The sequence below is a fragment of the Chrysochloris asiatica genome, unplaced genomic scaffold (assembly GCF_000296735.1).
Source record: "Chrysochloris asiatica unplaced genomic scaffold, ChrAsi1.0 scaffold00187, whole genome shotgun sequence".
Lineage (NCBI taxonomy): Eukaryota > Metazoa > Chordata > Mammalia > Afrosoricida > Chrysochloridae > Chrysochloris > Chrysochloris asiatica.
The window spans coordinates 1,812,254-1,824,994 of record NW_006408705.1 but is presented as its reverse complement, the minus strand read 5'-3'; the positions used below and the strand labels follow the sequence as shown (position 1 = coordinate 1,824,994).

Genomic DNA, 12,741 nt, shown 5'->3' with positions numbered 1-12,741 from the left:
ACGCCAACATCTCTGTCTCCATGCCTAGCCTCACTGCTTCTCTGGGAAGGGTCACACTTTCCACTCTTCTCGCTTGATGGTCCCAGGGACCTCCACTCCTGGGCTGCAAAAGCAATCAATCTCCTCCTTTTGCCAAAGAAAAAAGGGGGGAAAAAAATCTGCCTCTACATTTCCAACCCTCACAGTCAGTCCTGGTGGCAGGTATTCACTGTTGTACCACAAGAGTCTTATCCCCATTTCCTTTTGTTAGCCTGGTCCCAAGAGATTGGAAATTGTTCAGTGGAGGTTCTGCATATCCCTGTCCCATTTGGAACTAGGCTCCCTCTTGGCTTGTAAGCCAGTCACTTCTTGCCTTTATAGGCCACCCCCCTCCATTTTGGGTCTGGGCAATTTCCAGGCCCCCTCAAGGTTGTCCAGTCAGTTATAGGCTGAAGACAAGCTTACATGTTTTCTGTTGTGATGTTTCTGGCTATGCTCCCCCGACCCAGGTGTAGGCAAGAGAAACCAAGATTCAAAAGACAGCCAAGCATCCTAACATTATTCACCTCTTTTCTCCTTTCAATCTGTGCCTCAATCCCTGTATCCTGAAGCCCTATTATTCCAAGGTTGTGTATATATCATTTACCTCTATCCCACCTAGCCCATACGAACATACCCAACCGTTCTCTCATCCGTCTTGTTCTTCTTTTTCCCTCCCCCTTCTTGTGGATTGATAGCTCCCCCCTGTACCCTCACCCCCAGCACCCAGGCTCTCCTATGTCTATTCCCTACCCTATGCTCTTTCTTCCCCTCCCTTCCTCCCCTACTCTCATCCCATGCATCCCGGTGATCAGCAGATATATATATATATATATAATTTTTCCCCCCTTTTTGGTGGGTTCTTTTTCTTAGTCTTTTACAGTAATGGTCTTATGCAGTATTTCTCCTTTTGTGACTGACTAATTTCACTCAGCATAATGTCCTCAAGGTTCATCCATGTTATGCGATGACTTGCAGCTTCCTTGTTGTTCTTCAAAGTAGCATAGTATTCCATTGTGTGCATGTCCCACAGTTTGTCTATCCATTCTTGGGCATTTGGCTGTCTCCAGTTTTTTTGCTGTTGTAAATAGTGGTGTTATGAACAATGGTGTGCATATGTCTACTCGTGTTATGGCTCGTATTTCTTGTGGGTAAATACCAAGTAGAGGAATTGCTGGGTCATAAGATATTTCTATTTCCAACCTTCTGAGGAAGTACCATATTGCTTTCCAGAGTATTTGGACCATATTGCAGTCCCACCAACAATGCAGGAAGGTCCCAGTCTTCCGCATCCTCACCAGCATTTGTTGTCCTCTGCTTTTTTTTAATCTTTACTATTATTGCTGGTGTGAGATGATATCTCATTGTTGTTTTGATTTGCATTTCTCTGATGGCTAGTGATCGTGAACATTTCTTCATATGTTTGTTGGCTGCCTGGATCACCTCCTTGGTAAAGTGTTTGTTCATGTCCTGTGCCCATTTTTTTATTGGGTTATTTGTCTTTTTCTGTAGAAGTGTTGTAGTTCCCTATATATTTTAGAAATGAGTCCCTTATCTGATGTGTCATTGCAAAAGGCTTTTCCCATTCTGTGGGTTCCCTTTTTTACTCTTTTGGTGAAGTCTTTTGATACATATAAGTTTTTAATTTTTAGTATGTCCCACTCATCTATTTTGTCTACTTTCGTTATTGTACTTTTCAAAATGTTTGGTAGTCTGAATATGCTCTGAATTAGCACCCTCAAAATTGTCCCTATTTTTTCATTGATGACCTTCATAATTTTGGGATTCACATTTAGATTTTTAATCCATGCTGTGTTCATTTTTGTATAGGGCATGAGGCAAAGGTCTTGTTTCAGTCTTTTGCATATCTCTTTCCAGTTCTGCCAGCACCATTTGTTAAAGAGACTATCTCCTACCCATGCAATATGCCTAGGCACTTTGTGGAAAATCATTTGGCTGTATGTGGATGGGTTAATTTCTGGATTCTAGATTCTGTTCCATTGATCAATGTATCTTTCATTGTACCACTACCAGGCTGTTTTGACCACTGTGGCCATGTAGTAAATTTTGAAATCAGGGAGTGACAGACCTCCAACCTTGTTCTTCTTCTTAAGCAGTTCTTTGCTTACCCTGGGTCTCTTTCCTTTCCATATAAAGTTTGTAATTGTCTTTTCCATCTCTTTGAAGAATGTTGTTGGACTCTGGATTGGGATTGCATTGTCTGTGTAAATTGCTTTCGGCAGTACTGACATTTTCATGATGTTGAGTCTTCCTATCCAGGAACATGGTATGTTCTTCCACTTCTGTATGTCTCTTTTGGTTTGTTATAGTCGTGTTTTGTAATTTTCTTTGTATAAGTCCTTTGTTTCTCTGGTTACATTTATTCCAAAATATTTCATCCTTTGCGTGGATATTGTAAATGGCACGTTTTGCCTAATGTCCTTTTCAGTGTTGCAACTGATTTTTTTGTTGACCTTATACCCTGCGACTTTACTGAATCTTCCAATGAGGTCTAGTAGGTTTTTTTTTTTACTGAGTCTTTGGGGTTTTCTATGTATAGGATCATATCATCTACAAACAGAGAGAGTTTTACTTAATCTGCCAATTTGGATGCCTTTAATTTCGCTATCATGCCGTATAGCTCTGGCTAAAACTTTCACACAATATTGAATAGGAGTGGTGACAAAGGGCATCCTTGTCTGGTTCCTGTTCAGAGAGGAAAGGCTTTCAGTTTCTCTCCATTGAGAGTGATGTAGGCTGTTGGTTTTATATATATGCTCTTGATTACGCTGAGAAATTTCCCTTCAATTCCTATTTTGTTGAGTGTTTTTTTTAATCAGGAATGGATGTTGGATTTTGTCAAATGCCTTTTTTGCATCAGTCAATATGATCATGTGGTTCTTTTCCTTTTTCTTAGTTATATGGTGATTATGTTGATTGTTTTTCTAATGTTGAACCATCTTTGCATCCCTTTTATGAAATCCACTTGATCATGTTGTATTCTTTTTTTGATGTGCTGTTGTATTCTGTTGGCTAGGATTTTGTTGAGAATGTTTGCATCTGTGTTCATGAGGGATACTGGTCTACAGTTTTCTTTTTTAGTGATGTCCTTCCCTGGTTTTGGTATGAGGGTTATGCTTGCTTCATAAAAAATATTAGAAAGTTTTCCATCCTCTTCTATATTCTGGAATAATTTGAGTAGAATAGGTGACAGTTCTTCCCTGAATGCTTGGTAGAACTCACCTGTGAATTCTGGGCCTGGACTCCTTTTGGTTGGGAGTTTTTTGATGACCTGATCACTTTCTTCTTTGGGGTTGTTCAAGCTTTCTACTTCATTCTGAGTAAGTTTAGGTAGGTCATGTTTTTTTAGAAATATATCCATCTCTTCTAGGTTTTCGGATTTGTTGGAGTACAACTCTTCATAGTATTCTATTATTATCCTTTTGATTTCGTTTGGTTCTGTTGTGACATCGCCCATGTGATTTCTAATGTGAGGTATCTGTGACCGCTCCCTCTTTTCTTTTGTTAGTTTTGCCAATGGTTTGTCAATTTTATTAATCCTTTCAAAGAACCAGCTTTTTGTCCTGTTGATCCTTTCTACAGTTTTTCGGTTTTTCTATCTCGTTTATTTCTAGCAGCTGTATTTTGCCCTTTATATATAATTTACCATGTCAAGACTATTTTTGTTCTACAATTAGAAGCATCAAAAATCATTCTTTCCCACTTTTTAATCATCTTCTCAAATTATCAACAAAAGTAGTTAAGAGTGGTAAGTGTCTGCTAATTTAAGTTCTGTTTTTGTTGTTAGGTGCTGTTAAGATGGTTTTATTCATAGTTATCCCACAACCCATTGAAACACTGTCTGGTCCTGTGTCAATCTTGCAATTGTTGCTATTTTTGGGGCATCATTGCAGCCACTTTATCAAGCCATCTTGTTGAGGATCTTCCTCCACTTTACCAAGCCTGATGCCCTTTTCCAGGGACTGGACCGTCCTGACATAGTCAAAGTACATGTGACAAAGTCTCATTATTCTCCCTTCCATGGAGCATTTGGACTACTTCTTTCATTTACAGATTTGTTCAACTTCCTGGCAGAGTATGGCATATTCAATAATTCATAATACAGATGCCAGCACCATAATTCAAAAGTATCAATTCTTCTGTGGTCTTCCTTATTCATCATCCAGCTTTTACATGCATATTGACGTAAGTGAAAATGCTATGGCTTGGGTTAGATGCACCTTCATCCTCAAAATGACATCTTTGCTTTTTGACACTTTCAAGAGGTCTTTTGTAGCAGATTGGTTCACTGTGATACATAGTTTAATTTCTTGACTACTGCTTCCATGGTTGTTGATTGTGGGTCAAAGCAAAGTGAAAATTGTGACAATTTCAGCATTTTCCTATTTATTGTGATGCTGCTTACTAGTCCAGTTGTGAGGATTTATATTTTCCTTATGTTGTTGTTAGGTGTTGTTGAGTTGGTTCTGACTCATAGTGGCAGAACAACTCATGAACAACACAATGGAATACTGCCCAGGCCTGACCCATCCTCACAATTGTTATAATTGATTCTATTGTTGCTGCCACTGTGTCAATCCATCTTACTGGGGGTCCCTTCATACTTATCGCTCTCCCTCCACTTTACCAAGCATGATGTCCTTCTCCAGGGACTGGGCCCTCCTGATAATATGTCCAAAATATACATTCTTTGCCAACACAGTAATTCAAATGCATAGATTCTTCTGAAGTCTTTTTTATTCATTGTCCAAATGTGACAAGCATATGAAGTGACTGAAAATATCATGGCCTGGGGCAAGCGCAAACAGGTCTTTTGCAGCATATTTGCCTAATCCAAATCCTATATTTGAATTTAAATTATATTGAGGTATAATCTGTACTGAAGATTGAGCTTCAAATCCTCTTGACTTCCCATCAAGGAAGATGGTGCCACGTTTTTCTTCATATATCCAGCTTCTCTGTCTGTATGCTCATCATACAGACTGAAGAGGTATGCTGAAAGGATACAAAACTGACATACACCTTACCTGATTTAAAATCATACAGTATGCTCTTGTTCTATTCGAATGACTACCTCTTATTGGTCTCTGTACAGGTTCCTCATGAGCATAAGAAAGAGTTCTGGAATTCCCATTCTTTGCAATGCTATCCATAATTTGTTATGACTCACACAAATGCCTTTGCATAGTCAATAAAACACAGATAAATATCTTTTCCTTGATATCCATCAGACCTCAGCAATGGTATCCCTCACCCCTCGTTCAGAATCCAGCTTGAATTTCTGGCAGTTCTCTGTCAATGTATGGCTGCAAACATTTTTAAACTACTGTTAGCAAAATTTTATTTGCATTTGATAATAACGATATTGTTTAATCACTTTCACATTCTACTGATCATGTTTCTTTGAATGGGCACAAATATGGTTCTCTTCCACTCATCCAAATTTCTTGGCATAGGTGAGTAAGAACTTCCAGCGCTGCATCAGTTTGTTGAAACATGTCAATTGGTAATCCATCAATTCTCAAAGTCTTATTTTCTGCCAATGCCATCAGTGTGGCTTGGACTGCTACTGTTGTTGTTAAGTGCCACTGAGTTCATCAGACTCATATTGACCCTGTATAGAGTTTCCAAGGAGTGTCTGTTGGGTTTGAACCATCAATCTTGCAGTTAGCAGTCCAGTGCATACCTACAGTACCACAATACTAATAACTTCCACAGACTCTTCTAGTAGCTGTATCTAAGAGTCATAATGCAATTAGTTTTTAAAATAAAAATTAAGAGGAGAGACAGAATATTCACCTGGAAAGTCGAATAACACTTGCACTTGCAACTATAAAACTCTAAAAGGAAGAGAGCAAATATACCCGTAAGAACTATGTTATTCTTCTTGGCCCTCTAAACAGTAGCCAAACCCCAAACCTATTGCTGTCAAGTTGATTCCAACCCATGGCAACCCCATGAATTGTTACAGAGTAACCTGCTCTATAGTTTTTTTTTGGCTGTAATCTTCACATAGGAAAAATCACAATTTCATCTACAGCACCAAATGGTGGGTTCGAACTGCCAACCCTTAGATTAATGTTGTTATGTGCTGTGGAGTCAGTTCTGACTCAAAGCAACCCTGTACAGGGTTTCCAAGGCTGTAAATCTTTACAGGAGCAGAAAGCCTCATCTTGCTCTCATGGAAGCACTGATAGTATCGAACTGCTGACCGTGAGATTAGCAGCCCAACTTGTGACCACTATGCTACCAGAGGTTAATAGTCAAGTGCAAAACATTTGCACCACCTCAGGACCTTGAATCACAGATTTCTTGTTGTTAGGTGCCATAAAGTCAGTAATGACTCGTAGAACGACAGAATGAACACTGCCCAGTCCTGCGCCGATCTCACAATCTTTGCTATGCTTGAGCCCGTTGCTACTCGTACAATTCGATGAATGCTTTCTGGCCATCAAAAATATTTCTGGTTATTGCAATACTAGACATCAACATCCTTCAATATGAAAGTTCTTATGGCACCTCATGGTGTACAAAAATCTCAGCAAAATTTCCCAGGATCATATTGTTGCTACTGAGTGCTGTTGAGTCAATTCCAACTCATAGCAACCCTGTACAGCATTTCCGAGAAGCAGCTGGTGAGTTTGACCTGCTGACCTTGTGGTTCAGAGTCCAATGCTTATCCTACAAAGCCACACCAGTCTCAGATTAGCCACCACCTTAAAACATATTTTAACACCACTGAGACAGAAACTTGGATCAGTTTTCCTCAAAACTCTCTAATCCTGTTTTGGCTTTTTGTTTTTTTCTTAGAAAAATAAAGACACTACTTACCTTCCTTCTAGGAGAACTACAAATTATCTTCTCTTTTGTCTGAAAACAGCTGGCAGTGTCATAAATAAGACTGAAATCTGTCTCTAAGCTAAAGTACGTAGTCCTCTTTAAGCAGTGATGAGGTGTCCCTGGCTGATGCAAACAATTAACGTACTTGGCTACTAATTGGTAGTTTTGAAGTTCAAATTCACCTACAAGTGCCTCCAAATAAAAGCCTGACAATTTGCTTCGGAAACATTAGCTGTTGCACACTTTATGGAGCCCATTTCTACTGTGCAACACATGGGGTCACCCTGAATCAGAGTCAATTTGATGGCAAGTGATTTTAATCAGTGAAACACTCCTATTTTGACTGTAAAACCTTCTGATATTTATTTGGTAATAAAACTGCACTAGGTGCCATGCACAAAAGTAACAATTTCTGTAGCATATGTACACTCTTTTAAAAAAAGAAAAGAAACCAGCACCAAGACAGTTACGGGAAAGCAATATTTTTCTATCTACTTAGAAAATAAAAACTGTTAGAACTGAAATGAATCTTAAGAGATCAGTCACGCCTAAGTATCATGCCAAGGAATCATCTATAGCTCGTGTCTCAAGAGCTTTACCTCTGAGGGAAGTTCATCTTCATCAACATCAATCTCTTCTGAATTTTCATCAAAGTCTTCCATTTCAACACCTTCATCCATAAATTCTGCATTAACTGAGATGAGGAGCAGACCCAAACATAGTCTAAAGCCTTGCAAACGCATACTGATAATCTGTGAAATTAAGGGTGATCATTAAAAATTAAACATGTGAAATCACCTAAAAAGAAATCATTTACCCTTATTCTTTCTTTGAATCAACACAACGGCACTTAACAACAATACCTCCTTTATTCTAGGATGATATTTAAAGTAAATAACTAATAAGATTATATGTATCGTTGTGAACAAGTGAAAAATAAAAACTTCAAATCTCAAAGGAAACAGATTCTACAGCTGCAGACTTTAAATAATAGCTAGACAGACCCCTTTTGTAATAAGAAAGAAAAAACCGTCATAGTCCCTAAATGTTGACTTATATTATTTTTATCACAGTGTTGCTTAAAAAACAAAAAACAAACAAATACTGTCACTGAATTGATTCTAATTCACAGCAACACTATGGGACAAAGAAGAGCTGCTTCTTAGTGTTTCTAAGATTGTAAATCTTTACAGGAGCAGAGTCTCATAGTTCTCCCAGGCAGTAACGGGTGGGTTTGTATTTGCCACCTTGAAGTTAACAGCCTAATACTTAGTCCACTGTACCACCAAGCTCCTTGCAATGCTGCTTAAGAGTATATAAACATATAAATTGAAAATTTATAACTATGCAACCAAAACACATATATATATAAACACCAATATTATGCATTCATTTGTGTATCCCAAAAAATATATTTAAATGCCAACTCCTGTACCTGTGAATATGGCTTTGTTTAGAATTAAGGTTTTTGAAGATGTTACTAATTAACATGAATTCACATCAGAGTAGGGTGGGACTGAAACTAGCCAGAGGAGAAGAGATACAAGAGAGACATACAGGCTTAAAGCTATGCAATTACAGATTTCTGCCATGAGTCTGTCGGTCTGTCTGTCACATTGTGGTGGCTTGCGTGTTGCTGTGATGCTGGAAGCTATGCCACCTGGATTTTGAATGCATGCAGTGTCACCCACGGTGGACCTCAGCTGAGCTTCCAGATTAAGACAGACTCAGAAAAAGGAAAGGTGGACTACTTCCAAATGTTTACCACTGAAAGGAATTTATCCATGAATAGAAGAGAAATAATGTCAGATAGCAACCGAATATAGAATATTGAACCATGATGAAGAGCACCAGAATATTGTCAGATATAGTGCTGGAAGATGAGCCCCTCAGGTTGGAAGGCACACAAAAATACAACTGGGTTTAAAACTGGCTCCTCGAAGTAAAGTTGTCCATGATGACACACATGGAGTAAAGGTTTTGAGACCTTCATTCGGTGGTGGGGCACAGTTCAAAATGAAGACAAACAGCTGCAAAAATACAGCTGTAATAATTGGAACATGGAATGTATGAAGACTGAATCTAGGAAAACTGGAAGTTCTCAAAAATGAAATAGAATGCATAAAGACAGATATCCTAGACATCAGTTATCTGAAATGGACTAGTATTGGCGATTTTGAATCAGACAATCACATGGTTTACTATGCTATGAATGACAACTTGAAGAGGAATGGTGTCATTGTCATCATCAAATGGAACATTTCAAGATGTCTTGAAGTATAATGCTGTATATGATCAGATAATATTTACACATTCACAAGAAGACTAATTAATAGCACTATTATTCAAATTTATGCATCAACCACTAAAGTCAGTGATGGTGAAATTGATTAATTCTACCAATTTCTTCAGTCTGAAATTGAACAAACATGCAATCAAGATGTGTTGATCATTACTGGTGATTGGAAAGCAAAGGTTAGGAACAAAGAGGAAGGATCAGTAGTTGGAAAATATGGCCTTGGTGTTAGAAACAATGCTGGAGATCACATGATAAGTTTTCACAAGACTGATAACTTCTTCATTGCTAATACCTTTTTTAAATGACATGAAAGATGATTATACACATGGACTTCACCAGATGGTACACACAGAAATCAAATAGACTATATCTGTGGAAAGAGAAAGCTTCATATCATGAGCAAAAACAAGGCCAGGGGCAGACTGTGGCATAGACCATAAATTGTTCATATTCAAGTTCAGGCTGAAGCTGCAGAAAATTAAAACAAGTCAATAAGAGCCAAACTATGACCTTGAACATATCCCACCTGAATTTACATATCATCTCAATAACAGATTTGATGCATTAGACACTAAATACCTAAGACCAGAAGAGTTGTGCGATGACATCAAGAATATCATACAGGAAGAAAGCAAAAGGTCATTAAGAAGACAAGGAAGAAAGAAAACAGCAAAATGGATGTCAGCCAAGACTCTGAACTTGCTCTCCAGCATAGAGATGGCTAAAGCAAATGGAAGAAATAAAAAGGCAAAAGAGCTGAACAGAAAATTTCAAGGGCAGCTCGAGAAAACAAAGCCAAATATTACAATGAAATGTGGAAAGATCTGAAGTTAGAAAACCAAAAGGGAAGAACACGCTCAGCATTTCTCAAGCTGAGGGAACTGAAGAAAAAGGCAAGCCTACACTTGCAATACTGAAGGATTCTTTAGGCGAAATATTGAATGATTCAGAAAGCATCAAAAGAAGATGGAAGGAATACACATAGTACACACCAAAAAAAAAAAGGTCAAGTCTGACTGACTACTAGAAGAACAAGCAAGTTGTTCACCTGGGAGTCATCAAGGCTAGCAATCAAGTCCCTTCAGGACAAATTCTCTCTCCAAGACAGAAACTCAAGGGAACACATGAGCAGGCATGTAAGCTTGCTGGCAACCATGTTGGTCTGCTGGTGAGTGGAAGAGGGGGAAAGGCAAGGCAGCAATGAATAAATGGGTTTAGTTCAACCACAGTCCATTGACTCCCATTGACTTGGAGATGAGTGATAGAAGAGGAAGGGCTGGTTGGTCTGAAGTGTGGTGAGACCTGGGGACTCCTGAGTCCATGGACAAGGACATAGCCATGGAGGGCTAGAGCTGAGCATGAAGTGTCCAGCTGATATGAAGTGAGGGGAGAAGCACAAGAACACTCAACCTTGTAGATAATACCTATACCTATTCGACTACTAAACAAATAAAAAAGTGCCTTGTTTTGATCAGTTGACTGCACACAAAAATGTGACACAATGGAGAACGTTTTTTGGCATTTATCCTTCCTATAATATAAAAGGACTTCAAAAGGTTCTTGGAACAATTGAATTAAAAGATAATGGATTTTTTCCATTGATTCTTTGAAGCTCTTTGTACATTGATTACTCAATTATCTGTTTATTTCTATTCAAGGACTTCAAAACTTCTGTTCCTTAAAGCATGCTGTGTTTTTGTTAAGTGCTGTTGAGTTGGTTCTGACTCACAGTTATCCTCTATAGGGTTTCTGAGGATCAGCAGGTGGGTCTAAATTGTAGACTTGGCGGTTAGCAGTCCAGTGCTTATCCTACAGCACAAAGCCAAGACTGCATACCTTAATGTAATTAAGCTGTGTCTTGGCAGAAGTATATCATTTATATAATTATGTCCTCCACTCAACTGCAGCTCACATCAACTATTTCCATTAGAACATTATTAATACACGTTCATTTCTTGAAGCCAATGTACTTTAAACAGAAAGTAATTGCAGGCACTAAAACTGTTGGCAATCCTTGATTATAAGGTGGCTGATCATTCAGATCATCAAGAATACAGTTACATTATTTTTTTTCCACATTCTGAGAGTGTTCTTATACCTTTAAGAACAATCTATAGGCCTGTATCATGGACACAATGAGATAGCACTTAACATCCATCAGAATAGCTGCAATAAACAAGAGAATTTGGGGAGGATGTGAAGAAATCAGAATCCTCATACAATGTTAGTAAGAAAGTAAGATGATGCAGCCTATTTGGAAAACAGGTCAAAGGGATCAAAATGTTAAAATTGAGTTACCATGTGTTGTTGTTGTTGTGTGCTATCAAAGTTGATTATGACCCATAATGACCCTAAGAGGCACAGGAGAACTACCCCATAGGGTTTCCAAGGCTGCAAATCTTTATTGAAGCAGACTGCCATTTGTTGTTGTTGTTAAGTGCCGTCGAGTCGGTTCGCAGACTGCCATATCTCCCATTAAATGGCTGGTGGGTTCAAACTCCCAACCTTTCAGTTAGCAGTCACACTGCTTTAACCACTGCACCATCAACGCTCCTTTCAGTTACCATATGACCTAGAAAACTCTTTCTTCTCTTTTTTAGGTATCTGCCCTAGAGTCCACATAAAAATGTGAGCACAATGTTCATAGAACATTTTGGGTTCTTTTTTCATAAGAACCCAAAAGTGGAACAACTTAAATATTATCAACTAATGAATGGACTATCCATACAATGGAACATTAGTCAGACTAATATTAGAATATACCATTCATCTGTCAGTTTGTTGTAATGTGGTAGCTTATGAGTTGCTGTGATTCTGAAGGCTATGCCACAGGTATTTTAAAAACCTGTCACCCATGGTAGACAGGTTTCAGATGAGCTTCCAGATGAACACAGACTAGAAAGAAGGAGTGATGAACTACTTCTGAATATTTAGTCACTGAAAACCTTATGAATAGCAGAGAAACACTGTCAGATATAGTGCTGGAAAATGAGCCCCTCAGGTTGGAAGGTGCTCAAAATGAGACTGGGGAAGAGCTGCCTCCACTAAGTAGAGTTGACCATACGATGCAAATGGAGTAAAGACCGTGGGAGTAAAGCTCATGGGACCTTCATTTGCTGATAGGGCACAATTCAAAATGAAGAGAAACAGCTGTAAACATTCATTAAGAATCGGAACATAGAATGTACACAGTATGAATCCAGGAAAATTGGAAATTGTCAAAAATTAAATGGAACACATAAATATCAATATCTTAGACATTAGTGAGCTGAAATTGGCCATTTTGAATCTGACAACCACATGGTTTAATATGCCGGGAATGACAAATTGAAGAGGAATAGTGTTGCATTCATTGTCAAAAAGAACATATCCAGATCAGTCATGAAGTACAATACTGTCTATGATAGGATAATATCCATGCGCCTACAGGGAAGACCGTAATACCACTATTATTCAAATTTATGCAAGAACCACTAAAGCCAGTGAGGATGAAATAGAAGAATTCTACCAACTTCTTCAATCTGAAATTGATCAAACATGCAATCAAGATGTATTGATAATTA

General features: G+C 38.4%; 1 protein-coding gene across 2 annotated transcripts in view; it reads right to left on the bottom strand.

Annotated features, from left to right (window-relative positions):
- The window catches only part of CLGN (calmegin), an 84,509-nt gene that overhangs the window by 54,866 nt on the left and 16,902 nt on the right, over window positions 1-12,741 (bottom strand). Inside the window, exon 2 of one of the 2 annotated variants that reach the window (XM_006872219.1) lies at window positions 7,479-7,631. In XM_006872219.1, the coding sequence (XP_006872281.1) occupies window positions 7,479-7,622 (144 nt within the window). In that variant the 5' untranslated portion in view covers window positions 7,623-7,631. Of the gene's footprint in view, window positions 1-7,478; window positions 7,632-12,741 lie in introns of those variants that run through there. The other variant, XM_006872220.1, reaches the window with a different exon arrangement.